This window comes from Delphinus delphis, chromosome 7 (assembly GCF_949987515.2).
Source record: "Delphinus delphis chromosome 7, mDelDel1.2, whole genome shotgun sequence".
NCBI classification, from domain to species: domain Eukaryota; kingdom Metazoa; phylum Chordata; class Mammalia; order Artiodactyla; family Delphinidae; genus Delphinus; species Delphinus delphis.
In genome coordinates this window covers 19232889-19259150 of record NC_082689.1, presented here as the reverse complement: position 1 = coordinate 19259150, position 26262 = coordinate 19232889, and the positions used below count along the sequence as shown (strand labels likewise).

The 26262-nt window shown below is 37.6% G+C and overlaps 1 protein-coding gene across 6 annotated transcripts in view; it reads right to left on the bottom strand.

Moving 5' to 3' along the window:
* The window catches only part of USP37 (ubiquitin specific peptidase 37), a 90305-nt gene extending 64522 nt beyond the window's left edge, over positions 1-25783 (bottom strand). Inside the window, exons 1-9 of one of the 6 annotated variants that reach the window (XM_060016114.1) lie at positions 25629-25783; positions 21519-21614; positions 20993-21068; positions 18932-19005; positions 17062-17285; positions 12047-12218; positions 7367-7467; positions 4532-4710; positions 4112-4189 (exon numbers count right to left, since the gene is read on the bottom strand). In XM_060016114.1, coding sequence (XP_059872097.1) covers positions 4112-4189; positions 4532-4710; positions 7367-7467; positions 12047-12218; positions 17062-17217 — 686 coding nt within the window. In that variant the 5' untranslated portion in view covers positions 17218-17285; positions 18932-19005; positions 20993-21068; positions 21519-21614; positions 25629-25783. Of the gene's footprint in view, positions 1-4111; positions 4190-4531; positions 4711-7366; positions 7468-12046; positions 12219-17061; positions 17286-18931; positions 19006-20992; positions 21731-25628 lie in introns of those variants that run through there. The other 5 variants (XM_060016115.1, XM_060016117.1, XM_060016113.1 and 2 more) reach the window with 5 other exon arrangements.
* Between the last annotated feature and the right edge of the window lie 479 nt (positions 25784-26262).

Genomic DNA, 26262 nt, shown 5'->3' with positions numbered 1-26262 from the left:
GGTTGCTGCTATATAATGAGGGCAGGAAGAATATGTTTGGAATAAAGGATATTCACCAGGGAATCCTTAGTGCTCTCATGCTCAGTTTTAACTCTGAATGGGCAATTATAGCAATCACAGCCTGAGAAGTACACAGTGACCAGGGTCTCAGCCCCCTCAGAGAAGATCTCAGTCATACCACCAGGCAAACCATTAAGACCAGCAGAAGTGTTAGTGGAAAATGCAGTGAATCTAGAATGGATGGTAGAAGTAGATGATAATATCAGTTATAGCCTCAAGGCTATTTGTAGCAATAAGGACAAAAAGAACTGCAGCTCATCCCACTAACCCTCCTTTTTTTAATATTCTCACCCAGAAATTGAAAAGCATCAATGTGAAGAATCTATAATAAGATGGAATGAACTTAATAGTGATGCTCTATCAGAGCCCCCTCAGATCGCTGTTTATACTTCTCACACATCTAGACTATTATGTCTTCGACTGCCAGCACGTGCAGTTCTTCAGAAGACTGCCTTTGGGCTATTTCAAATATTTTACGCATCTAGGCAGAGCCAAAAGCCCCAAGGCAGCTGTTAACCAAAAACAGTGCAGTATGGAAATATGAAAGCCCATCTTCCTTACTTCTAGTTGAAAGAAGCCCAGACCTCCTGCTGGATCAAGATGAGGCCCACTCTCTGTGGGACTTTTATCTAAGGTGACATCCTTAGTTGGCTTCTTCTCCTTCCCAGTCCTGCTTTCCTTACTCTGTTACTGGTCTCGCCTATGAGTACTTCCTTAATAAGGCGCTTGCAGAAGTATGTTCATCTAGAGCCTGCTTCTAGGAAGTCCAAACTTTAAAAAATTTAATTGTGATGGTATAAAAAATATTATTAGCCCAGAACAAGGATTAGAAATTTAGGGTTCATCAGACAACTCAAAGTGGAACTGAGACTTCCCCAAAGTGTGGTGGATATGGTGGACTGGCGTGCAAAGTCCATTACTACCACCTTTCAGTGTACCTCCCTGTTCTACAGAAGCCAGAAAGCTAAAAAACTACATTTCCAAGTTAGTGTTCAAGATTTAAGGTAAATTACATATACTTGTGCAAGATATGGGAAATGGAAATAGGGAGAGGTCATGTGTTCTGCTACTTCTGGTGGTTAACAACAACGTGGGGGTATCTAGTTTTCCTGTAGAGGATTTCCGCATTTGGCAGTGGCAGCACAGTTCTAGAGATAACAGTTTTCATGCCAGCTTCCAATTCAGCTGTTCACTTCATGACAGCCAGGAGCATCTTTGGTGACCTGATCTGGGGCATGGCTCTCAAAATCATTCCTGAAAGCTTAACCTAGAGTCTACATTTTCAGCTTTCCTAATGATTCTGTAAGCCATTTAATGTTCTCTGTATGGAAATACCTTTGTGTGTAAACTAGCTAGAGTGAATTTTGTTCCCTACAACTGGACTCCAAATACACAAATTTTGTTACTAGAAGTGGGATGCTACCATAACAAACCTATAATATGCAGAACTAGCTCAGCAGGAAGGTAGAGAGTAAGAACACAGATATTACAGACTGGAAAGCTGGTGACTATTGTTATATTTCAGCAAAATATTTACAGAACTGTTGTCTGTAATGTCTTGGGAGGCAGACCTCAAAGGAAAAGGTTGAGACAATTAAGAACACTGGTCTTTCTTACTGCTTTCAGTGAGGTTCTATTCAAGACAGATAAATCTGGGCAAGAACTAGCCAGCTTGCAATCAAGGATGAAAAGGAATACATTTCTCTGTGCCAATGGCCTAGAATTAAAATTGTGTGGTAACTTGAGACCATATGGGACTAAAAAAATCCAACTGCTTCTAATTCTCAAATTGAGGCAATGATAAGAGGTAACTGGAGTAGTTGTTTTGTAAAAAACTGATACTAATATTAGGGAAAACTGCGCGAGGGGTATACGGGTACATTTTATACTATCTTTGCAACTTTCCTGTAAATCTAGAATTATTCCAAAATTTAAAAATTTATTAAAAGAACCAAAATAACAACAAAAATATTGGCCCTAATTCTTTCTCAAGCCTATAAAAGCCTGCTTGTTCTACCTTTAAAGAAACCTCTAGACTTCTAAAGCTTACAGATTTCTAACTTCCAGAACTACACCAGCTTGACTTAGGCTACAAAAGCTGAATGGCTCCAAAGAACATAGTCTTCAAAACCCCCTTCAGCTATGGCCTTGAAAGATAACAGACAAAGGAAATCAATCAAAGGGCAAAGCCAGGAGTCGTATGGAGTAAAATGAGCAAGTGTTTCTCCCAGAGGATAGGACAGAGACTGCTACATGGGCTAATGAAGAACTTATTCCACTGCTTTCACTGTCTTCACAATTTCTGCCTAACAAGATTTTATCTCTGCTATAGACCAATGACTCCTCAGTTTCCTATTCTTATCTTTTCTAAATGGTAACTTTTATTGTGGTTATCCTGTGCCTACTCCAGCAATGTATAATGAATGATATGCGTATGGAGATGGAAGTGAGGAATGCAGATTAACCTGCCTCTTAGTTTTTACGTGTCAGACCATGAGGGGCATGGTCCAAGGCACACCTGGACTTATGGAGAGAACTGCACATAACCCAGAGATCCTGGACTCTGAGCTGGATACAATGACTAAATGAGACATGGAGGTTGTCTCCAGCAGGGTGAAGGTAGGAGTACTCTATATACGGGAAGAATGATAAACAGAGGTAATTCTGTGGCTAGAAGAGTAAATATGGCAGACTGTTAGTTGTCCCCAAATAACCATTGTAGTCTTCTGCCATAATAGTAGAATTTGGGCTAGGCATTTCCCAGACCTTCTCATAACTTGATATAACCACATGACTAAGTTCCAGCCAATGTGATATGTACAACAGTGGTGTGTACAATTTTCAGCCTACACGAGAGCAGTATGCCCTCCCTTTGCTCCTTTCCTCCTTCCCAATAGGAATACAGACATGAGAGTGGAGGCTGAAGCTATCCTGGTTCATAAAATGGAAGCTACTTATTAAGAATGGCAGTTCAAGAAGATAGAAGGAACTTGAGTCCATGGTCATTGTAGTTTAAGATACCACACCAGTCTTATCACCTACCTAGATTTTTGTATCTGTTACAGCAACAGAACCAAGAACCCAATTACTATATAAAGTTTCTTTATCTTTTTCCCAACTCCCTTCTGGTGACCCTTTGATCTTGAACACCAGTTAACTGAAAAGCAACTGATTTCTGTTAAGGTATTACCTGGCAACTGTGTAATAAGTTTTCTCTCCCAAAAGACAGACAGATAAACAAACAAACAAAACCCACAACCCACCCATTATGAGGAAGAGAACTGTGAGCTGGTGACTATCCTATTACAGGTATGCCCTTTTGTTCAACACAAAAAATAGCTCCAAAAGATTGATGCTCCTTGCCTAGAACCTATGCAAGGTTTTATTTTTTTATTTTATTGGAGTATAATTGCTTTACAATGATGTGTTAGTTTCTGTTGTACAATGAAGTGAATAAGCTATATGTATACCTATATCCCCTCCCTCTTGGACTTCCCTCCCAGCCCCCCATCCCACCCATCTAGGTCATCACAGAGCACCAAGCTGAGCTCCCTGTGCTGTACAGCAGGTTCCCATCAGCTATCTATTTTACACATGGTAGTGTATTTATGTCAAACCCAATCTCCCAATTCCTTTCACCCTCCCCTTCCCCCACTGTGTCCACATGTCTACCTAAGCTAACTTTTCACATGAATAAGGTAAAAAAATTTTTTTACAGGTAAAGGGAAGAGGGAAGGAAGGGGGTCCATGCTAAAAGAGCAGCCAACAAGAAACACTTATCTAGAGGTCTTCAGCTCTATCCTTCTTCTAAGTGCTGCAAATAAAAAAAGCTAGGATGGGAGAAGTGCACGGAAATGACCAAAGCAGTACTAATGGCCAGATCCTCTCCCTATTGAGCCCACAACCTACTGTCACCAAAATACTCTAAATCCTGTTCTTCTATCTTTGGGATTCCCATAAACTGAACACCATCCCAATCTTCTCTAGTGGTTGCAATTACCAATATAAGAAACACTGATCTAGTGCCATAAAAGTTCCTAAAGCAACTTACGACGATGAATCATTTTCTTTAGGGTAATCTTCATTCAGCTCTGAGCCAGATGATAGCATTCTTTTCCTCTTTTCAGTCCTATAGAGAACAGAGAAAAAACGTTATTTTTAAAAAGTTGTAATTCATACTATTAAAAAGTATAAACCAACATACTCAAGAACAAGAACTGTGACTACTGCTATCTAATTCTCTACACCACATTTAAATTAATATACTGTGTATCTGCAAGCTCTATACGTGTCACTAACATAAATCACAAGACAAATACTAATTATCTCCAAAAAACACACTTCACACTTTCTTCTTCTAACTGGAAAAATCTCCTTCTTTTTCTCAAATTACTGGTCTTTCTAAAAGGCCTGAAAAACATTTATAAACAGGTAGAGCTAATGACTAAGAAAGAAAAAAAGTCTTTCATACCTATTTTCTAATAACCCTGATCTAAGAGGTGTGGATGTAGATGTCAAAGAGGGAACTGTCCGGGTAGCAGTTACTCCACTTCCTGCTGCGGCCTTAATCGATCCTCTACCTGGATTACCAAGAACTTTTCGAAATGGAATATCATCTTTAGTTTCCAAACTTCCTCTTTTTGAAGAGACCTATAAGAATAAAGTTTAACACAGCCAGTTCTTCAAATTAATTGGCATACTTTTAGACCGGTGATCCTCATATAGGGAACTTTTAAAAAATACCCACAACTGGAGACCCAACTACAGAGATTCTAGCCTATCTGGTATGGGGGTGAGGCCCATTCATCAGCACTTTTTTTAAAGCACTCTAGGTGATTCTAATTTACGGTCAGTGTCAGAAATTAAGCTTGACGCATATTTTCCTATAGTATTCTTGTAAACTTACAAATTCCACAGCATTCCTGGAAGCAGAAAGGAATTTGCTTCGAATTACTGATTAAAAAGAAAAGGACTCACATACACAAGACAAGGTTCTAGTGACCAGCATGAAAACACATCTTTAGGGAAAAAAATCCAATTTTGATAATTTAAAGTGACATAAATGTGAGAAAAAGGAGCAATAACGACATTTGGTTGCCACAATTTAAATGCCAAGTCATATGTACAGCATATGACTTTTGAGGGGGTTCTAGTTTGGAGAAATGAAACAAATATATATAACAATGGGGAGACTGAAAGTGAAATAGAGCCTACTGGCAGAAGATGAATCAAAGAATCTACCCCCAAAACACATGAAAAACATTCAGAGTTAATGCACACTTTACACATATTAGTTGGGAAACAGTGCTTTTGACCAGCATTCTGCCAGTTAAGTTTTATAACTCTACATTAAGAGCTATGTGATTATCTCTATGGAAAATATTGCCAATTACTTTCTACAGAATTACAATCTTAGAAGAAGAAAGAAAAAATCTCTGAGGTCATCTGGATGAACGATTTAAAAGTTAAATTTATTTTCAAAGGGGTAAATCATTCTCAAGATTCAAAAAAAATAAAAATACTATTATAAAAGCCATATACTGAGAAGTCTCATTATCACCCCAATGCCATTCACCCAGTTCTTCCACTTCCCATCCTCCTACACCTTATAAGTATTCTATTGTTTTTTTATGCAAATGAAAATCAATTTTATTCTTGTTATACAAACAGTAGCATACTATATGCATACTGTTTTGCATATTTTGCAACCTTTTTTGACCATGACCCCATAGCGAGAAATATTTTACATCACAACATATTACACATACACATAAATAAAACCAGAAGTTTCAGAAACCAATACTTTTCCTTACTATGTATAATACCTTCTCTATTGTTTTCTCCTCTATTCCTTTTTTATTTAATGCTAGTCACAATCCACAAAATTGATTTTATAATCTCACTAATGGGAATCATTATTTGTGAAAGTATATTTGCTTCTGCTAGATATGTTAACACTTATAGTTTAAATATTCTAACATGTTAAATTTCTACCTGTAAATGGATCAATCTCCAAGTAATTATAATGAGTGAAAAACCCAGACAAAAAAAGTTATACACTGATCCCCTTTATATAAAACTCTAGAAAATGCAAAGTAATCTAGAGTGACACAGAGCAATTCACTTGTGGCTTAGGGATAGGGGCCAGACAGGGAGCTGGAGAGAAGGATTACAAAGGGGGATGAAGAAGCTTTTAAGGGTTATAGCTATGTTCACTAGGTTATGGTGATGATTTTGCGGGTATGTACATAAGTCAAAAATGTATCAAATTGCACACTTTAAATATGTGCAATTTACTGCATATCAATCGTATCTCAATTAAAATGTAAAAAAAACCAAAAAAACCCCAACTTGTAAAAGGAAATTAACAAAAACGAAATCTTATTCGTTGATTGCTTAGTCCAGTAAATGGTTTAAGTAATCAATCTATCTGCACAGCCAAACAGAATTCATGCTTTTACTTACAGGGGAGCTTCAAAGTTTCTTTTCACACCTGGTTTACCTTTGTTAAGACAAATTAAAAGAGACACAGGACTGCTAAGCTGCAATAGTGCACAGTAAGTCTCATGGCTGGCTGAATATTTATGAAAGAAAAACTGTTTAAAAACCAAACAGGGGCTTCCCTGGTGGTGCAGTGGTTGAAAGTCCACCTGCCGATGCAGGGGACACAGGTTCGTGCCCCGGTCTGGGAAGATCCCACATGCCGCGGAGCGGCTAGGCCCGTGAGCCATGGCAGCTGAGCCTGCGCGTCCGGAGCCTGTGCTCCGCAACGGGAGAAGCCACAACAGTGAGAGGCCCATGTACCGCAAAAAAAAAAAAAAAAGCAAACAGAAGACCCAACAAAACAGTTTGGTATCATATAGTATAGAGGCAAAGTTCATAATGTAGAACAGACCCAAAAAGCATCAAAGAAATAATAGCAGCAAACATTTATGGGGTTGTTAGTATATGGTATCACGGGCTAAGCACTTTTACAACATGCATTATCTCATAACAACCCTTAAAATATTATTGCTGTCTTAATTTTACAGATGGGTACTAAGGCTCAGGGTACTTAAGGAACTTCTCCAATGACCTACAGCTAGTAAGTGGCAGCACCAAGTCTCAAACCCACATCTAACTTCAAAGCTATGTTCTTAAAAATTACACTGTGGTAAATTTCAGATATGTGGAAAGTACCCTTGAGATAATGCAAGAATTACTAGACATTACAGTCTAAATTCTACTTCCTGCAACTACTTTATAGAATGTCTATCTAAGATTATCTTTTTTTTAAAAAAAGCTAAAACGATTCAAATAAACATACCTGATTGTCTGAGTAAGAGAGCTGCCTGTTGGTTTCCTTCTGTGAGGTCCTGCTGCCCAGAATAGCTCCAAAACTACCAGAACCCTGAGAAGGTTTCATGGCTGGTGGGGGAAAAAAAAAAATCTCAAATCACTTACTTTAATAAAGAGATTTGTCATTATTATTATTTAATCTTGAGGAAACAGAAACAGGAAAAATAAAAAAAATCAAAGTGCTTATCTGACAGAAAGTAATTCTGATATATACAGTAAAATTTAGAACTAGGATCAAGCAAAAAATTAAATAACAATGCAAAAATCTGGAAACATGTATTGATAATAGAAGGGTAAGTTTTTAAATGCAAAAAGTAAATGCTAGAAATTCTCCTATATAAATATTTGGTAATTAACACTATAGAAAAGTTAGTCACTGTGTATCTATGGCATGAACATGGACACTGGATGCTAAGGACATGTGTCAGAACCAGTGACTGATATACTTCCAGTAATGTATACGCCAAAACATTCTCTGTAAGTTCAGCAGACTAAATGGCTTCTATTCTAAAGAAATCAATGCTAGCTTAAAGAACATGCAAAGTAATGTATAAATATGAATTTTTATATACTTTAAAAAGTATGTTGGGCTTCCCTGGTGGCGCAGTGGTTGAGAGTCCGCCTGCTGATGCAGGGGACACGGGTTCGTGCCCTGGTCTGGGAAGATCCCACATGCCGCAGTGCGGCTGGGCCCGTGAGCCATGGCCGCTGAGCCTGCACGTCCGGAGCCTGTGCTCCGCAACGGGAGAGGCCACAACAGTGAGAGGCCCGCGTACCGCAAAAAAAAAAAAAAAAAAAAAAAAGTATTTTAAGGGAATTCCCTGGCAGTCCAGTGGTTAGGACTCTGTGCTTCCACTGCTGGGGGCTGGGGTTCAATCTCTGGTCGGGGAACTAAGATCCCACAAGCTGTGGCGTGGCCCTTCCCCCCCCCAAAAAAGTATTTTATATTTTAATTTCATTAATTTCTCACTGATGATCATTTGAAATGTTTTAATTTAAAAACATTGCAAATAATGCCGAACATCCTTTTACATATCTTCTTGCATATCTTCTTTACATATCTTGCATATCTTCTTTACATATCTTCTTGGAACAACTTTCATAGGATAAAACTCTTTAGAAAAAGAATGTTGGTGTAAAGGATGTACAATTTTAAACTAAATTGATACTATCACTATTCCTCAAAAAAGAAAAATCTCGGGACTTCCCTGGTGGCACTGTGGTTGGGAATCCACCTGCCAATGCGGGGGGAAATGGGCTCGAGCCTGGTCTGGGAAGATCCCACATACTGCAGAGTAGCTGAGCCCATGTGCCACAACTACTGAGTCTGCGCTCTAGAGCCTACGAGCCACAACTGTTGAGCCCGAGTGCCAGAACTGCTGAAGCCTGTGCACCTGGAGCCCATGCTCCGCAAAGGGAGAGGCCACCGCAATGAGAAGCCTGCGCGCAGCAACTGAGAGTGGCCCCTGCTCACCGTTACTAGGGGGAGCCTGCGCACAGCAACAAAGACCCAAGGCAGCCAAAAATAAATAAATAAATGTATTAAAAAAAACAATCTCTAAGCTCCTACCAAGTATATGAGAGTATCTTGCCTCCCCTCACACTACTGCCAATGTGACAGTAAGAATCTGAATTTAATTACTGGTGAAGTTGAGAATTTTTTCGTGTTTATGGGCCACCTGTTTTTCTTCCTGAATTTCCTATATGTCCACTTCTCTACTGAATTGTCTTTTTTCTTACTGATTTGGAAAGTCAGTATTTATATATTAGCAATATTAACTCTGTCACTGTGGCTAAAGTTTTCACTTTTTCTTTTTTCCTTGTCACAGAGATCACTTAAATTTTTTACATAGTCCAAGTTATTAATCTTTTCCTGTATTTATTTATTTTAAAATTTTATTTATTTATTTTTATTTTTGGCTGCGTTGGGTCTTCATTGTTGTGTGCGGGCTTCCCTCTAGTGGCAAGCGGGGGCTACTCTTGGTTGCGGTGCACAGGCTTCTCATTGCAGTGGCTTCTCTTGTTGCGGAGCAAGGGTTCTAGGTGCGCGGGCTTGAGTAGTTGTGGCATGTGGGCTCTAGAGCGCAGGCTCAGTAGTTGTGGCGCACGGGCTTAGTTGCTCCGCGGCATATGGGATCTTCCTGGACCAGGGCTCGAACCCCTGTCCCCTGCATTGGCAGGCGGATTCTCAACCACTGCGCCACCAGGGAAGCCCTCTTTTCCTTTATTGATTCTGGTTTTATGTCATACTCAGGAAGGTTTTTTCCATCCATATATTATGTTAAAATCCATTCTACCCTTCTAATAATACTTGTATCACCTTTTTTTTTACATTCAAATCTTTGATCAATGTAAAATCTATTTAGATGAAGGAGTAAGATAAGGATCCAGTTTTATTATCTTCTTAAATGGTTAGCTGGTTGTCCTATTTATAGACAACAATGTTCATCTAATACTAGTCTTTTTCCCATTCATTTCAAACACCGTATATTATACTTCAAATGTTTCATACTTTTCAAAGTATTTTTATATTCATTAGCTTACTCTAGTCTGTAAAGTACATATTATCACTTTTGGGCACCTAAGGCAACTTAAACCTAAAGATTAAAACAACTTGCCTAAGAGTACAGTCCACAGCTAGCCACTCTAAAAGCAGTAATGACTTACTGAGTGCCTATCATGTGCCAGTCATGCTTTACATTAATGAGCTCTAATTTTTTATTAAGCACTGAAATTAAGGTGATAAAATATTCATTTTAGAGATGAGGAAACTGAAACTCAGTTATTAAGGGAGCTGCCCAAAACCACACAGGAAATAACAAGTAGAGCTAGGATTCAAACCCAAACCTGTTTAGGTCCAAAGCTCATGTTTTTCCATTATGCCATGTTGTTCAGACTCAAACTTGGGCCCCAGTCTACTGTGCTTTCCACTCTAATGCGTTTATTTATTTATTTATTTTTAAAATTAATTAATTTTTAAATTTTTGGCTACATTGGGTCTTCGTTGCTGTGCCCGGGCTTTCTCTAGTTGTGGCGAGCAGGGACTACTCTTCACTGTGGTGTGCGGGCTTCTCATCGCAGTGGCTTCTCTCGTTGTGGAGCATGGGCTCTAGGTGCGTGGGCTTCAGTAGTTGTGGCGCGCGGGCTCTAGAGCTCAGGCTCAGTACTTGTGTCGCAAAGGCTTAGTTGCTCCGCGGCATGTAGGATCTTCCCGGACCAGGGATAGATCCTGTGTACCCTGCACTGGCAGGCGGATTCGTAACCGCTGCGCCACCAGGGAAGTCCCCTCTAATGCATTTAGAGACATGCTTTCCTTACACACATCAATTCTTAAAACAGTGATTCAATTAATATGATGGAATAAAACAAATATAGAAATACAGACATAATCCCTGATATATTCTAAACTTTCAAACGGTACTCAATTCCCTGATTCTAAAATTCAATATTTAGAAGACTGACATAGTTCAGATTTGGTAACATGAACACATAATGAATAGAAACCAAATGGCAAACAACCATAAAAAATTTTTTAAACAAGAAAATAGTGTATGAAATAGAGGTATTAATTAAATCCAAGCAAGGCAGCATTGCTACATCTTCATTTTTAAAATGTTTTTAATGTGTTATATTTAACTTAAAAAACTCAAAAGTTTGTCAACTATAAAATATCAGTAATAACACACTACTGATGATGATAGAGCTGGAGACTAACAATAATAGTGGAAAACTCATTTTAAGCAACAGATTATTCCTCATTTTAAGCAACAGATTATTCCTAAAAATTATTCCAGATTATTCCTAAAAATTATTCCAGATGCCTATAAATATATATTTTTTAAAAATCAAAACATTTTAAATGAAAGGGGTTGGAGGAGGTAGGGGAATCTTATCATACTGTGTGATTTTTCTATAGTACCTTCTGTTTTCATAGCAAGAATAAAACCTCAGAATAAGTTTCATATAAAAAAGTAAGTATATAAGATTTATGTAACAAGGTAAGTTTTCCCAATTGTAATTTAAATCCTACTGCTTTTCTAGACACACGCTTTCGTGGAATCTTTAGGGTGTTCTACATATAAGATCATGTCATCTGAGAACAAAGATAAATTTACTTCTTCCTTTCCAATTTTATTTCTTTTTCTTGCCTAAGTGCCCTGGCTAGGACTTCCAGTACTATGTTGAATAGAATGGGTAAGAGAGGGTATCCTTTCCTGTTCCTGATCTCAGCAGAAAACCTTTCAGTTTTCCATCATCAAGCTATCTGCTGTTCATATAAGGCATTTATTATGTTGAGGTAAGGTAGTTTCCTTTAATTCCTACTTTGTTGTGTGTTTCTATCATGAAAGAATGTTAAATTTTATCAAACACTTTTTCTGCATCAAGATGATCGTGTGGTTTTTGTCCTCCATTCTGCTAATTTGAATAATCACATTGATAGATTTTTTTCATATCTTGAACTATTCTTGTATTTCAGAAATAAATCCCGCTTGGTCATGGTGTATAATTCTTTTAATGTGCTGTTGAATTAGGTCTACTAGTATTCTGTTGAAAATTTTTGCATCAATATTCATGAGGAATACTGGTCTACTACCTAGTAATATTTTTATAACTGCTAATGTCAGACCCTGGGAGGATTAGTGCTCACCTGCATTAAGTCTGTTTTGATGAACTGCATCTAGAAACAACCTCATTTCCTCTGCATCCTTACTTGGTACTTTATCAATAGACAAGAAGCTGTTATCTTGTAGAGTTAACATTAGGCGGCTTTGTTTTGCTCCACTGGGTCGAAGCACCACATTTTTAATGTTATGACTTAGCTGATCAACACAAAAGGAAAAGTATCATTAAAAACGAATTATAATGAAGCAGAAAAAGTTGTATAATGAATACTAAACTTTATACTTTCTAAGTTACACATTTCTTACTTTTTCCCATATTAATTTAGTTGTGTTTTTTTTCCCCCCAACCAAAAAGAGTTTCCATTTTTGACACATTTAAATCAAAGATTTCACTTCTAGGAGAGGCAAACACATACTATTAAAATTTTACACAGTAATCCTAACACTCTTGATTTTTTTGGTAGGAAACTGCATATTTTCAAGTATAGTTATAAAGTTATAAAAACTAATAAGTTAATTTACAGAGCCTTGATGGTTATACCATCACCAGTTTAGTAAGCCATATTGGATTAGAGGCTTTTTCTTTCTTTCTTTTTTTTTTTAAACAAAAGCTTATAAAATATCTAGCAAGTGGTTTAAGCAGCTGCAATATAAAAGGATATACTAATCCAAACTGTAATCCTCAAAAGAATTCCACTTCTCAAAACATCAACATAAACCTTTACCAGCATTAGAACATTCTTTTTTTCTTTTTTAACTGTCTAAGCAAGGTTCATTTAACTTTCAATCACAAAGATCATAAGTACCCTGGAACTCCCTTAGCTTACTTCTACCACTCCCCAGAACTGGTTCAATAACTTGTCTTATACTCTTCCAGACTCTGGATATGTGCTATTAAGTGATAACTTTTGTTTTCTCTTGGTTGAAATTTTTCCAAGACTAAACTAATAAATCTTGCACTTTTTTAATATAAATAATTCCTGCCAACCAGGCATCCTTATTCTCTAACACTCCCCCTCAGCAGGCATATTACAGAGGTTTCTAAAGCTGCCTTTTGCTGAAGAGATAGCCTCTGAACAGCATAAAGAAAGAAGTAATAGCTTTTCACAATTTTTTTTAATTAGGGAGAACTGACCTTTGACAATTTTTAGATAAGAATGAAAAATGAGTATTACCAGCCTTAATTTATTTATTTCAAACTTAAATGACATTTTTTAAGCTTCAAAGTTGGTCTTAAATTCATGTCCTTGAGTAGAAATTCTATCATAAAACACAATAGCTAGTTTCAGATGCTTTAACTCCAAAATATTTAAATCAGCAGTTTACCGTGCAAAAAGGAAAAGAGACTGCATAAAACCATTATTTCAGTCAATATGAGAATAATCTTGAACTTTATCATTTCAACAACTGAAAAATCCTAGCTAGTCATACAATTTTAGTTACTACCCATATGGTGAGGCCTCTCAGCCTTTTCTCTAAGTCCAGATCTCTGCCGGAGCTCCAGTTTTCTTTACCAAATGCCTAGTAGATACCACTATCTGAATGCCTGACACCTCAGAAAACTCATCTCTCCCAATCCTCATGCCCCAATTCTTCCCCTCTGTCCCCTATCAAAGAGAAGATGAAAGGGACTGCCATCCACTCAAACCTAGGAATCTCCCCAGACTCTTTTCTCTCTCACCCCCCAAATCTAATAAATTAAATCTTGAAATCTCTTCAAATCTACCCTTTCCTCCACTTGCTTCTCCCACTGTCTTTTCCTTCGCTCAGGACTTTCATTTCTCATCTAAACTCTCACAATAACCTCTTACACGTCCTTATTCTCCCACTAGCTCTTGAAACAAAGTCATCCGCCTAGCTGTCAAATAAATTTAAACTTAAGATTCTTGGCTCCTTAGTATCTAAGTTCCTGTTAGTATGACAAACAAGATGCTTCAATATCTGGTTCCTATCTAGCTCTTCAGCCTCTACTTCTGCCATTCACTCCCTACTGTGCATTTATTTTAAAATAATTTTCTGGTTCCCTGAGTGTTGATTCACACTAGCATGTTTGTCCATTATAGAAATCACCTCCACCTTACCTCCACTGTGTCTGGCAAATTCCTATCTATCCTCTAAATCCTCAGAGCACAAAACACTTCCTTCTTTGTGTTACCTCAGTATCTCTGAGATAATTTTACAGCTGAGAATGTACCTGGTTACTCTTAAGCTTGAGAAGAAAAGTGTCTCATTCAGCTCTGTATTCTTAGCCCTTAGCACAGTACCCACCACGGTAATCTGTAGGTGGTTGACAAATGAATGCTGAATGCAAATTCATCTGGAACTGAGATGAAGGTGTAATCACAGGTAGATTCCTCATGCTTCTAAAGATCTATGTTTGTTTAAGTATTTAAATATTTACTCAGTGCTAATTTGGGATGAGGACTGAAAGACTGAACCTCTATTTGAAAAAAATCTTTCTTTAATTGAGATGGGCAATTAGTAGATATATACACTATCGTTTCTATTACCCATGTCACCACCTCCAATCTATTTAAGAATATCTTTGATACATAAAATCATAATCAATGTATTTCCATAGTTTAAAAGCAAAGATAAATAGAAATTTTACTTCAGCTCTGGTTCTCAAGCATAAAGTTTTATAAATTGTTCTTCAAAAGAGTACTTTAGAATGAATATTATACTTTTATATAATCTAATTAACAAATATAGCATTTTTAAGTGCAGAAAAATGTAAGTAAGACATTAAATTCAACTCTTATCAACACAAGTAGTTCTTGGCTGCACAAGACAGAAGTGAAAACAACATAACTATCTTTTGCAGTGAAAAAATAATGAGATCCTTCAAAAGTTAACAGTTAGAAGAAAACAGCTGTAAGGATGACCTTGAATAATCATCCTTGAACGGTCTATACCATAACCTTTGGCAGGATTATTTATGAAGCAGTAATTAAGAAGACACTAATGAGTCTTATTAAAAGCTAACACTAAAAAAAAAACGAAACTGAGTTATTTGTAGTGAGGTGGATTGACCTAGAGTCTGTCATACAGAGTGAAAGTAAGTCAGAAAGAGAAAAACAAATACCGTATGCTAACACATATATATGGAATCTTAAAAAAAAAAAATGGTACTGATGAACCTAGCTGCAGGGCAGGAATAAAGACGTAGACATAGTAAATGGACTTGAGGACACAGGGTGGGAGGGCGAAGCTGGGGTGAAGTGAGAGTAAGCATCAACATGTATACACTACCGAATGTAAAATAGTTAGCTGGTGGGAAGCAGCAGCATAGCACAGGGAGATCGGCTCGGTGCTTTGCGATGACCTAGAAGGGTGGGATAGGGAGGATGGGAGGGAGGCTCAAGAGGGAGGGCATATGGGGACATGTGTATGCATATGGCTGATTCGCTTTGTTGTGCAACAGAAACTAACACAGTATTGTGAAGCAATTATACTCCAATAGAGATCTATTTAAAAAAATAAAAATAAACTCAATATTGCAAGGATACAACAGTCAGGGAAATTTTTTATTGACCCAGCTGGTCCAGAACATAATCATCAGTGAGGCTTTTTGCAGTCAAATACTGTGGTTGTAAATGTGGATTTTTTCCTCACATAAGAATATTATCTAATCCTTTATAAGATGTTATCAAGTGTATTGTCTCACTATTATTTTGTGTTAGTCAGTTACCTGGGTTAATTACATACGACACAAAATTCACTTCTTTATAGCTGCCTTCCATTTTACTACTTAATGGTATACACCATCTCATCTTACAGCAGTATTAGGAATTCATTTGCTAGCTCTTTCTCTCTAATCCAACTTCTGCACAGTGGAATGGTGCTTAGGACCCTCACCAGAAGATGTGCAGCAGCAAAGTTGAGTTTTGTTTTTGTTGGTATAGTCAGTTAGCTAGTTTATCAATGTTTATTGAGGGCCCACTATACACCCACCACTGTGCTACGTTCTAGAACTAACCAGAAAGATAAAACCTAGACCTTCAAGGTATTCATCTTCTAGGCCAGACATGGAACAGAAGTCATACTGAGCCAGGGCTCTCTTAGGTGGCCGACACTTAACTGACTAATCTGTGGTCTCCATTCCCTCTGCAAATGTAAAGACAAGGTCCACAACATGCTACGTGATCACAGCCAGTAGTGGCTACTCTAGCAGGCCTGCACCCTGCCACTCTCACCAGTGGAGTTGTCTGCTCACCAAAAGCCAATCTGTTTGTTCCCAAAGCTGTTTATGCTAGTTCTTCCTATCATTGTAATTACACAATTTAATTAAAGTTACTTAAAGTAAAGAAATATGAGTGCAAAAGAGATAAGTTGTTTCTATAAGATCCAAGTTGAAAGTCTGGGAAAGGTACGTTAGAGGTGAGTTACTAAAAATGTACTGTCAACTTAGGTGTGGGAGACCGAACTGTAAAACATCATTAAATCTGGAAAAATCTGATTGCCTCACAAAATGTCTTTAAGATCTCACTCCACTTTAAAGAAACTGAGACAAAATGACCGTGAAACCCTTGGACGTGTGGTGTGGCTTATATGAGAAGTAGGATGCAAAGCACTAATGGAAGGCCCTAAACTCAAAAGACAGGACTTGGCCCTACATCAAAAACTTGAGGGATGTTTTAAGTTAAAGGCTTAAGGAATGATTCAAAAAAAAAAAAAAAAAAGCTAACACTAAATGGTGATGAATTTATCATATACGTTGAGGGGGGAAAAATAACTGAAGTTATCCTAATGTAGTTTTAAACATAGCTTAGATAGATAGTATCCAAACTCAGTTCCTTTCAGCTTCCTCCCACTAGTTTTCTTTTCAATAATGGTGACTACTTCCTACTCTTTATTATACACCATCAACCATTTTGCTGAATAATTTATAATATATACACCTAATAGTATTAGTGTCCTGGAAATAAGAAGCAAGAAATAGTAATCTAGGAGGGCTACCATGATACTTAGTATGGCACAGAACAGCTATTCACTAAAGGATGTGATTGAAGATCTATTCCAAATCAAAATTTGGTAATACCTGAAATATCCTTGGAATTCCTCCAGTATTGTAGTGAACTACTAGGCTGACTTTATTCTCTTTTTCCACAACTTCAAAGGATCCTTCTTTCCATTTTGTAATCCCAGTCTGCATACTTCGAATTCTGATAGGACCATGTATCTTCAGAGGAGACATACTTTCTTTAAAAATAAATTGCTTCTAGCCAAATTAAAAAATATATATATACCTTCACCTGACAGATTCTAAGGAAGAAAAATACAATAAAATAATAAGTTACAATTTACTAGTGATTAAAACAAGAGTTTGAAAGAGAACATTTAATGAACCATCTTATGTCCTTTTCTCCATTTCAATAAACTACCTCTTACTAAGTATCCTCAAAGGCTTTGGTTAGCTGGATGGCACAGGTAAGAAAAACAAATGAAGCAGTCACTGACATTCAGTGACTGAATTTACCCACCTTTTATTTTTTCTGCACATGTTCTCTCCTTTGCTGTGTACCTGTGTCCATTAGTGCCTAAATTTTGCATTTTGTACCATTAACAGCCATACTACTGCCACTAAAGGCAAGACAATCAGGAATACTAAAGATTCCATTCTCAGTGTGAGTGCCCATGGCAATATGAGCAACTTTTACCTTCCTTCATGATGCTAAAGGATCTTGAATTTCAAATATAAGTAAAAAAATATTTTCAGTCAGCTAACTCCATTTGTCAGAATTGAGTTCCTAGCAAAACATCAAATCATATCACCAAATAATTCTTTTTACCAGTTGGTAGTCTATGCATATCCATATGTGAATAAATAATAAATAACTGTGAGAATAATGAGTAATTAATTGTGAGAATAATCAAATTAGTTTAAATGAATAAATAATTGTGAGAATAATCAAATTAGTTCAACCTAAAGAATTATATTACTTCAGAAAATCATTTATTCTCCAGGGAAAACAGCCTAACAAAAAAAAACCCCTGTTCCTAAGATCCACCTACCATTTATGCTTAATATTACCATCCTTGGAAAGAATATTTACCAATTTTATCTTTGACAAATATTCAAATTTCCCAAGTGAACTTCTGATACTTACAGAAATGATAGAATGTCTAAGACTCTTCAAACCAGCTTACCAGATGTCAGCAAGTAAATACAATTACAGTAACAGCAAAAAATGTTATCAAATAGTGCGTGTGTTACACACATACACACATATATGCAATCATCTAAAATTAAAACAAAACTTATACTGTAGCCTTCAAATCTCTAAAAACATTGCCTTTAATACAGATTCTTGCTTATAATTTAATAAATTAAAAGTCATTAAACTTTGCCTCTGCCTAAACATCTCAACTAGAAAAGCTAAAAGTAGTAGTATAACTACAAAGGAAAAGCATACTAGATCTAGATATCAAGAGCCAGCTCTGTCACTTACTAATTTGTAACTTACCTTTCCTAACAACTAGTTTTCTCAACTGTAAAACAGGAATATGAAAATGCTATAGTGTTGCAATATTAAATGAAATAACACACATTAAGCACTCAACAGGCAGCAGCTTCAATATGAATGGAATTACTGTCCACTTTCTGAATTTATTCCTTGTCTGCAACACCTCTTTATCCAAAGATCCCAGACAAATAACTTGTTAACAAGGGTCACCAACTCACTGCCTATAGAGGCCAGGTAGGTGACACAAATGATTTAGGCAGGCAGAATATGAAAACTGCTACTCAAATCTAGCCGGTTTTGCCATGTAGAAAGTGAGCCTAGCATTGCCAGATCATCTAATTCTTCAAGAAAATGACATCCATATTTTCTGTCAACTGCCCATTTTAAATTGTGGGCAATGAATTCAAACTTATTTTTTAAAGCCACAAATCAAACAAAACCCACCTGTAGGTAGAATACAGCCTGGGGAATCCTAGTTCAAGGCCTCTAGGTGCCGTACATCAAACAGCTAAGAATAACTTTAAAGAGAGATATGAAACTACTTTGAATAGTTAAAGGTATTATGCATTGTAAGTCCTCTACTATTACTCACTCATCTCATCAAATTTTTTGAGTGCCTAATTGTGGCCAGATTCAGATAGCATAATTGGCTGGATGTATGAATCCATCAAAGTAATAGAGGCCACTGCTGTTTACAGACCTGTTAATGTGACATTTTGCTCAAACTAGTAACTACAAAATCTGGGCCAGCAATGTGTTTGTAATGCTTTTTTTTACAATTAATAATTTGGTGCTTCATCTTTAGATACAGCCTTGAGATTTTTTCCACTCTGTCTCTCAGCACTGCCAAGAATATGTGGTCCCTCTCCTACTCCAGTTGCCCATGCCAGAAACATGAGTTATCTTTGACTTCTCTCTTGATGATTATTGGTATTGGACTGGAAATGGAAGGTAAGGTTGTCATTTCTACTTCCATATACCTTCCAGACATCTTTATAGTGAACTTCAGGTCAAATCACATCACTCTCTTCAATATCATTCAACAGCTCCCCAATGCCCTCACAATTAAATCTAGATTCATTAACATGGCATAAACACGCTTCATGATCCAGGCCCTGCTTACCTCTCTATCCCCAACAAACCCTCCAAATCCAGCCATCTGAACTACCTACAATTTCCCTAAAAAAGGCATATGTTCTCAAGCCACCGTACCTTTGCACACACTGTGGTCTACCTCTGCAGGATTTTTACCTACTCTCCCCATCCCCCACCACCCCCTTTTTTTTCTTCTCCTGGCTATAAAATCAAAACTCAATTTAGATATTATTTTCTCTAAGAAGGCTTTCCTAGCTATCTTTCACTTTTTCTCTCACCCCATATCCACACTGACAGCACTGAATGCTCTTCTCTTCTGTTGTACCCTGTGCTTACCTCTAGTAGAGCATTTACCATATTGTATTATAAACTGTCTATTTACCTCTTTGTCTCTCTCTAGCTAGACTTTGCTGTTTGAAAACAGGGAGTATGTTCTTTAATCTTTGCATCCCCACTGGGACAGTGTCTGGCACACAATAAACAAACTCATTATTCAAGAATAATGAACAAATCAACACTATCAACTTTATTCGATTTACTGTTAAAATATACAGCAGCAGATACCAGAACCATAAATCCCTTTTATATGGCCGATATAGGATTATGTTTACTAAGCTCTCTGCAAGAGTATCACTCTGCACTGTATACCTCATCTTCTGAATACTACATATAGGCTTTTTCTATGTGCATCTGAATTTCTCCTAAATGCAAAGCTGTCCACATATCTTGTTAAGATTCAATGAGAGAAAAATCATTTATGAAAAACAAGAATATGCAGTTACAGAATGCATTATTAAAACAAAAAACATTAGTAAACTTGCCTAAACTGGAATTCATATAATTTATTGTTCAATGAAGAAACTCCACTTAAAGAAAGAGGTTTATCAAATTACCTCATCTTTCCTTATGTCAGAGTGCCAAATTAAAAGCGAATAACATAAAACCCAATTATCTTAAATTACCTTAAAGACCAAAACACAAGTAAAGGACATTGACCTTGAATTCCTCCAACAAAAACATATTTTTAAAAATTGGATTATTTAACAAGATTTGGAGATGAAGATTTGAAAGTTCAATAAAAAAACTTTATTGGTTACTTCTGTTTCCCTCTATATAATTCTCTCTATATGTAATACATGATTTCTCTAGATATAATTCTCACACATTTTGATGCAGAGTTCTGGTTTGTATAAAATTTTACATCAGATATTGAACATTTTCTTAACCATTTCTACTAGCAATCTCTCTTTCTTCTATGAGAAAAAATCTAAAAGGTACAGAACATAAAATTGGCAGAATCAATAAGATTTTTTCTTAATGCCTCAAGCTAGTCCATTATCTGCTCTTGCACTAAATGAATTAACTATATTTACTTTTGTACACTGATCATATTATCAGGGTTTGCCCTACCTGGTTAAGAGAAAGAACACTAAGTTTCCTTTTTGGTATCTAGCATGATCCAGTAACAGTTAAACTTTCTATGAACCTAGGACAAAGACAAGGTTTCACTGAACTCTGTAATGTTAATTCACTATCAAAGCAATATTAGGAAGACAAAGTACAAGGAAAACCAATTATTCTTTAAGTACATCCAAAGAGATTCCCCATTCCCTAAATTTCTTCACTATTGTTAAAATTACTGTTCAATTTTGAGCAGTCTATGAAAGCTCAATCAACCACACTGGCAAAAATGTTTCTATACCCTCTACAGTTATTTAAATGCTCATATTTTAGGTACTTCTTTGAAAACATTCTTATCCAGAGGGTATTCTGTGGTTTAAGAAAGCGAGCTAAAGCACAAAACTATTACTACAAAATAGAAGAAAACTGTCAATTCTTGCCAGTTTGCATACTCTTGGAAACATATAACCAAAATAAAAACATTACTTACTTTTCAGTGACTTTTACTGAAAAACCCTATGTAATAACAATTCACCTTTATTCTGATCCTTGTGCCAAAGGCAATGCGCTCTTCTTGGGGAACTACTCATATTCTGCAGCTATGCCAGTTCTCCGGGAGCCATCAACTCAGCTAAAGAAAATGTAAGTGTGTCTTTTTTTTAAAAAATTCATTTACAGAATTAAAATTTTTATACAATTTTATACAACAAAATTTTGTTACAAAATTTTATACAACAAAAATTAACCTTTGACTACTTAAAAACCACAAATTACTTTATAGAAAACATTTAATGCTCAAGATACACATATACACACATACACATAATCAACAGAACTCTAGGGATATATCTGCTGTGGAAAATGAGGGACTCCAGGAGCACGCACCTTCATCAATTTGTGTCTTTTTTAATTTACTCCTGCTACATTTTGAAACTAAGAAGGCAATGAAAAAAGAATATATCCTTTGTTGACTTTATAAACATTGTTACATAACTGGATGTCTTAAATCTTAAAATACCACTTCCATGATGTGTTGATACAAATTTCAAAAGGTGGGTAAACTTGGCTTTTACTTTTCTTTCAAAACTATCTTCATGGGCTTGTTTCCCAAATTTAGGCCTCTCAAAGCCTCAACTTTCCCTGAAGCTCTACCCAAACATTTCTCACTGCCTTCTTGAATACTATAACGTCAACTTTAAACTCCTTTGTTCACTTGGTAAAAAATCATTTATTGAGCTACTCCAATCTGTTGGCACTGTGTTAGGGATACACATGTGAACATGACACAGTCCACGCCCTCTTTAAGAGACTCCCCAGACTTCCCTACATTTGTCCTTCCACTGTCATTCAGACAAAAAGATCTTAGCATCAGCTTTAACCTCATTCTCATTTATCTAAAACAGTCTTTCCATCACTACTACCCTAATTCAGAAATGCATCACTTTGCCATTCTTCCCACCTAATATTTATTATGCAACATTTACTAAGCACAGTACTAAGCACCATACATGCAACATCTCATAATCGTCACAACAATCCTAAAGGATGGGGATTATTAATATCTCTATTTTACAAATGAGGAAACTGAGGCTTAGAGAGATCAGGTAATTTATGCATGGTTACAGAGTCAGTAAGAGACAAAACTAACTCTAGCACCAGAAGCCATGTTTTTAACCACTACCTTATCGCATCCCCAATGATTTGTAGCAACCACTTTCCAGTCTCCATTCTCTCAAGATTTTTCTATCCAATAAATCCTTTACCCTATAATACCCTTTCTAAAGGACTATTCTTTTTTATCTCTTACCAACTAAAGTGTGTCTCCTTAACTTTCTCTCTAAAGGGGGCAGGGGGAGGCTGGAGGGGCCCTGTCTTATTTTCTTTTGTACTCCCAACAAAATAACAGGCACTTAGTAAATGCGAAAATATGTGCTACTGATGCTAATACCCCTCCCAAACATTAAAAAAATTTTTTTTTATTTTACTGTGGTAAGAATACTTAACATGAGATCTACCCTCTTAACAAACGTTTAAGTGTACAATACAGTATTGTTAACTATAGGTACAATGTTGTACAGCTTATCTCTAGAATTTATTCATCTTGCTTAACTGAAACTTTCTCCCAAACATTTTTAACAGCTCATCACTATCTACAAAATAAATCCAAATGCTTCTGTGTTTGGCACTCCTACTTTTAATTTTCAATTTCTCAACATAAATCCCGTTCTACACACACAAATTATTAAATTTTAGTATTTTCTTCCATAACTACCACCAACCACTTACTTAAACATGGAATTTTCCTTTATATAAATTTTTGGAAACCTCATCTTCACTGGTCTCATAGTTTAACCTGTTGTTAAAATATGTAAACACTGCTCTGATTTCTAAGGGCTTTCTTTCCTAAAAAGATCCATAAAACAAATGCACAAAGAGATAAAATTAGTGTGGTCGCTGAAAGTAAAGAGAGAAGTTGACCTAGATAAAGTTTATCTCCAATTCAAAGAGGCTAAAATCTGAATGATTCTATGACATAAGAATGGGTAAAATCATCCAAAGCTGGAAAACCCTTTGGTCTTTTGTGTCCTTTAATTTGTCTGCAGAGTGAAAAGATGTTTGTCATCAGATGACAAGAATATCAATAAGCTGGTGTTTCCCAAAGACATGATGCTTCTTATAGCAAGCTCCAATTTATTTATTCATTTAACAAATTCTTGAGAAATAGAAATGAAATAGTTCCTAACCCATATTCTAGTAGAAGACACATTTTAAATAATCACACAAGTAAATATAAAATTAAAAGTTCTGAAAAATGGATAAAGTTCGGGCATGATGAAAGATTATAATAGGGTACCTGATTTAAGGACCGGGGTGGGTTTTTAAGCAGAGAAATGATGTGTTACTGCTGAATGGAAAAGTGATGTGGTTTGTTTGGGTCTGGGGAAGAGAGTGAAAGGAGCAAGAATGAAAGAAATTAGGACAACCAGACAGGAGAGTATTGAAGTGATTCGGCTTATAACGACAATTACAATAACAATGAATGCTCACTGGCTATTTACTCTACATCAGGTGCTTACCATGGTTATTTAATTTAATCCTCATAGCAATCCAATAAGGTGATTATTATTCCCACTTTACAGATGAGACTATAGGAAACATTAAGTCCAGGTGAGAGAGGACTGTGGCTTGAACTAGAAAAGTGCTAATGAAAATGTACAGAAATATATTCAAGACATACAATGAAAGTAAGAATTAACAGAACCTGAAGAGGGTATAGATACATGGGATGACGGCTTTCAAGTTTCTACACTATGTAAATGGATAAATGGATATACCACTTAATGAAACAGGATACCAGAAGAGAAAGCATTTGCGTATGGAGAGAATTAAGACTGGTTTCAGACATGTTATATTTGAAATTCCTAAGAAAAAAAATCAAGTTGAGATGTCAAGCAGACAGTTAGCTATTTAGATCTTGAGCTGAAAACAAAGGGAACACGCTGGAAATAAAACTTCTCATCAATATACAGGTAGAATTTAAAGCACAGGGTGGAAGGGAAGAGTAAAAGGAGAACAACCTAGGACTGAACACAGATAACCATTTTACTCCATCAAACATCTCTCCCTATGATCATCGATTACTTTGATGTCAACAGGCCTTTCAGTCCTCATTCAACTTTACCTTTCAGCAGAATTCAACATTACTGATAACTTCCTTTACCTTTTCTACAAGACTTGTACTCCTCTATCCGATTACTAAACACCAAGAATCCCTCAGGTGCTCCATCCTAGGTCCCCTTCTTTTCTAGCACTGTACTCTCTTTAGGTAATTTCATCCACATCCATAGCTTCAATTACTATCAACATGACAGATGACATCTATATATTATATACGTTTACCTATATATCCAGCTCAGAGCTCTCCTATGAGCTCCAACCCAGTATATCCCAACTGCCTACTTGACATCCTCTGATAGCTTTTCCTGTTAGAGACTTGTCAGACACTGCCACCCCAAAAAAGGTATTTACACAGAGCCTAAATTTTGAAAGGATTACAAAACCACTACAGGTCAACTCTTCAGACAGAATTTTGTCGTCAATTATCATTTCCTTTCACGGATCATGACCTAAAACAGGTAAACCTGACAACCTGATCTGATGGCTAGAGATGGGGACCAACCAAAGGCACTAAAAAATACAAATCATGCCTTTTAGTGAGAAATGGTTAGGAAAGAGAAGGTGAAGAACAGCCAAGAGAGTGAAACAGTATCATATCCCAAGGCCTGATGGACGTGCGGCAACGGAAGTCACCTGAAGAGATAGCAGGCCTAAGGGACGAGTGGCGGACGACAACAGCCCCTAGCAAAGAGGGGTCAGGTTCGGGTCGCGGAGGGAGCGAGTGACGGTAAAGACCAGGTCAAAGGAGAGGAAAAGCCTGGGAAAAGACCTAAGTGGAGTACCTGTGAGGCCAGAGGGGGCGTCGCGAGGATGGGGGCGGGCTGAGCAGCAGCGGGGCGAACTCCAGAAGAGTGAACGCCAAGTGGGCGGACCGCACGGGGTGGGTGGGCCGGGGGAGCTAGGGGAGCCAGGGTTGGGGCGCCAGGATAAAAAGGCTCAGTTGAGACGCTCGCCGGGCCCACCTTACCTGTGCCTGCGAGTCCGGAGCCTCGGACAGGCCTGCCGGAAGCACGGAGTCCTCACGGAGGGGGAGGAGCCGGGGGTTAGGAAGGAAGGGACACCGGGCACGAAAGAGAGGGGCCGCTCGCTCCCCCAGTCAGGGAGAGCGGCTGATGGCGGGAACTGTGACCACACGCAAACACGCACGCACGCACGCACACCCGACGCGACCAGATGAGGCGCGTGCGCGCCAGCCTGAAAACTCCGCCCCTTCTACGCCCTCGCCCCGCCCCAGTGCCGAGCGAAGTCTCGCCCCAGCCCTGACCGTAGTACGCATGCGCACTTCTTACTTCATACACTTTCGCCCTCCCACCGTTTCCCTCCTACTCAGCCCAGTTGGGCATGCGCACTACTTGTCCTCCCGGGACTGCCCGGCTTTTCCCGCCCTTCACTGGCCTCCGGAGAAGGGTCAGAGTTCACGCCCTTCTCTGGAGATACCTGCTCCAAGCCGGGGATGCGGGGACTAGTAGGTGGCGGATGTCCTTCCTGTCCTGAAACTTAACGGACAAAGGACAAACTCTACAACTGTTAGCTCCAAGAGCTGGGAGGCGGGAAGAGGTTGTGTGGGCGGGGTCAAGGGTGAAAGGTCAGAGGGGCTGCGA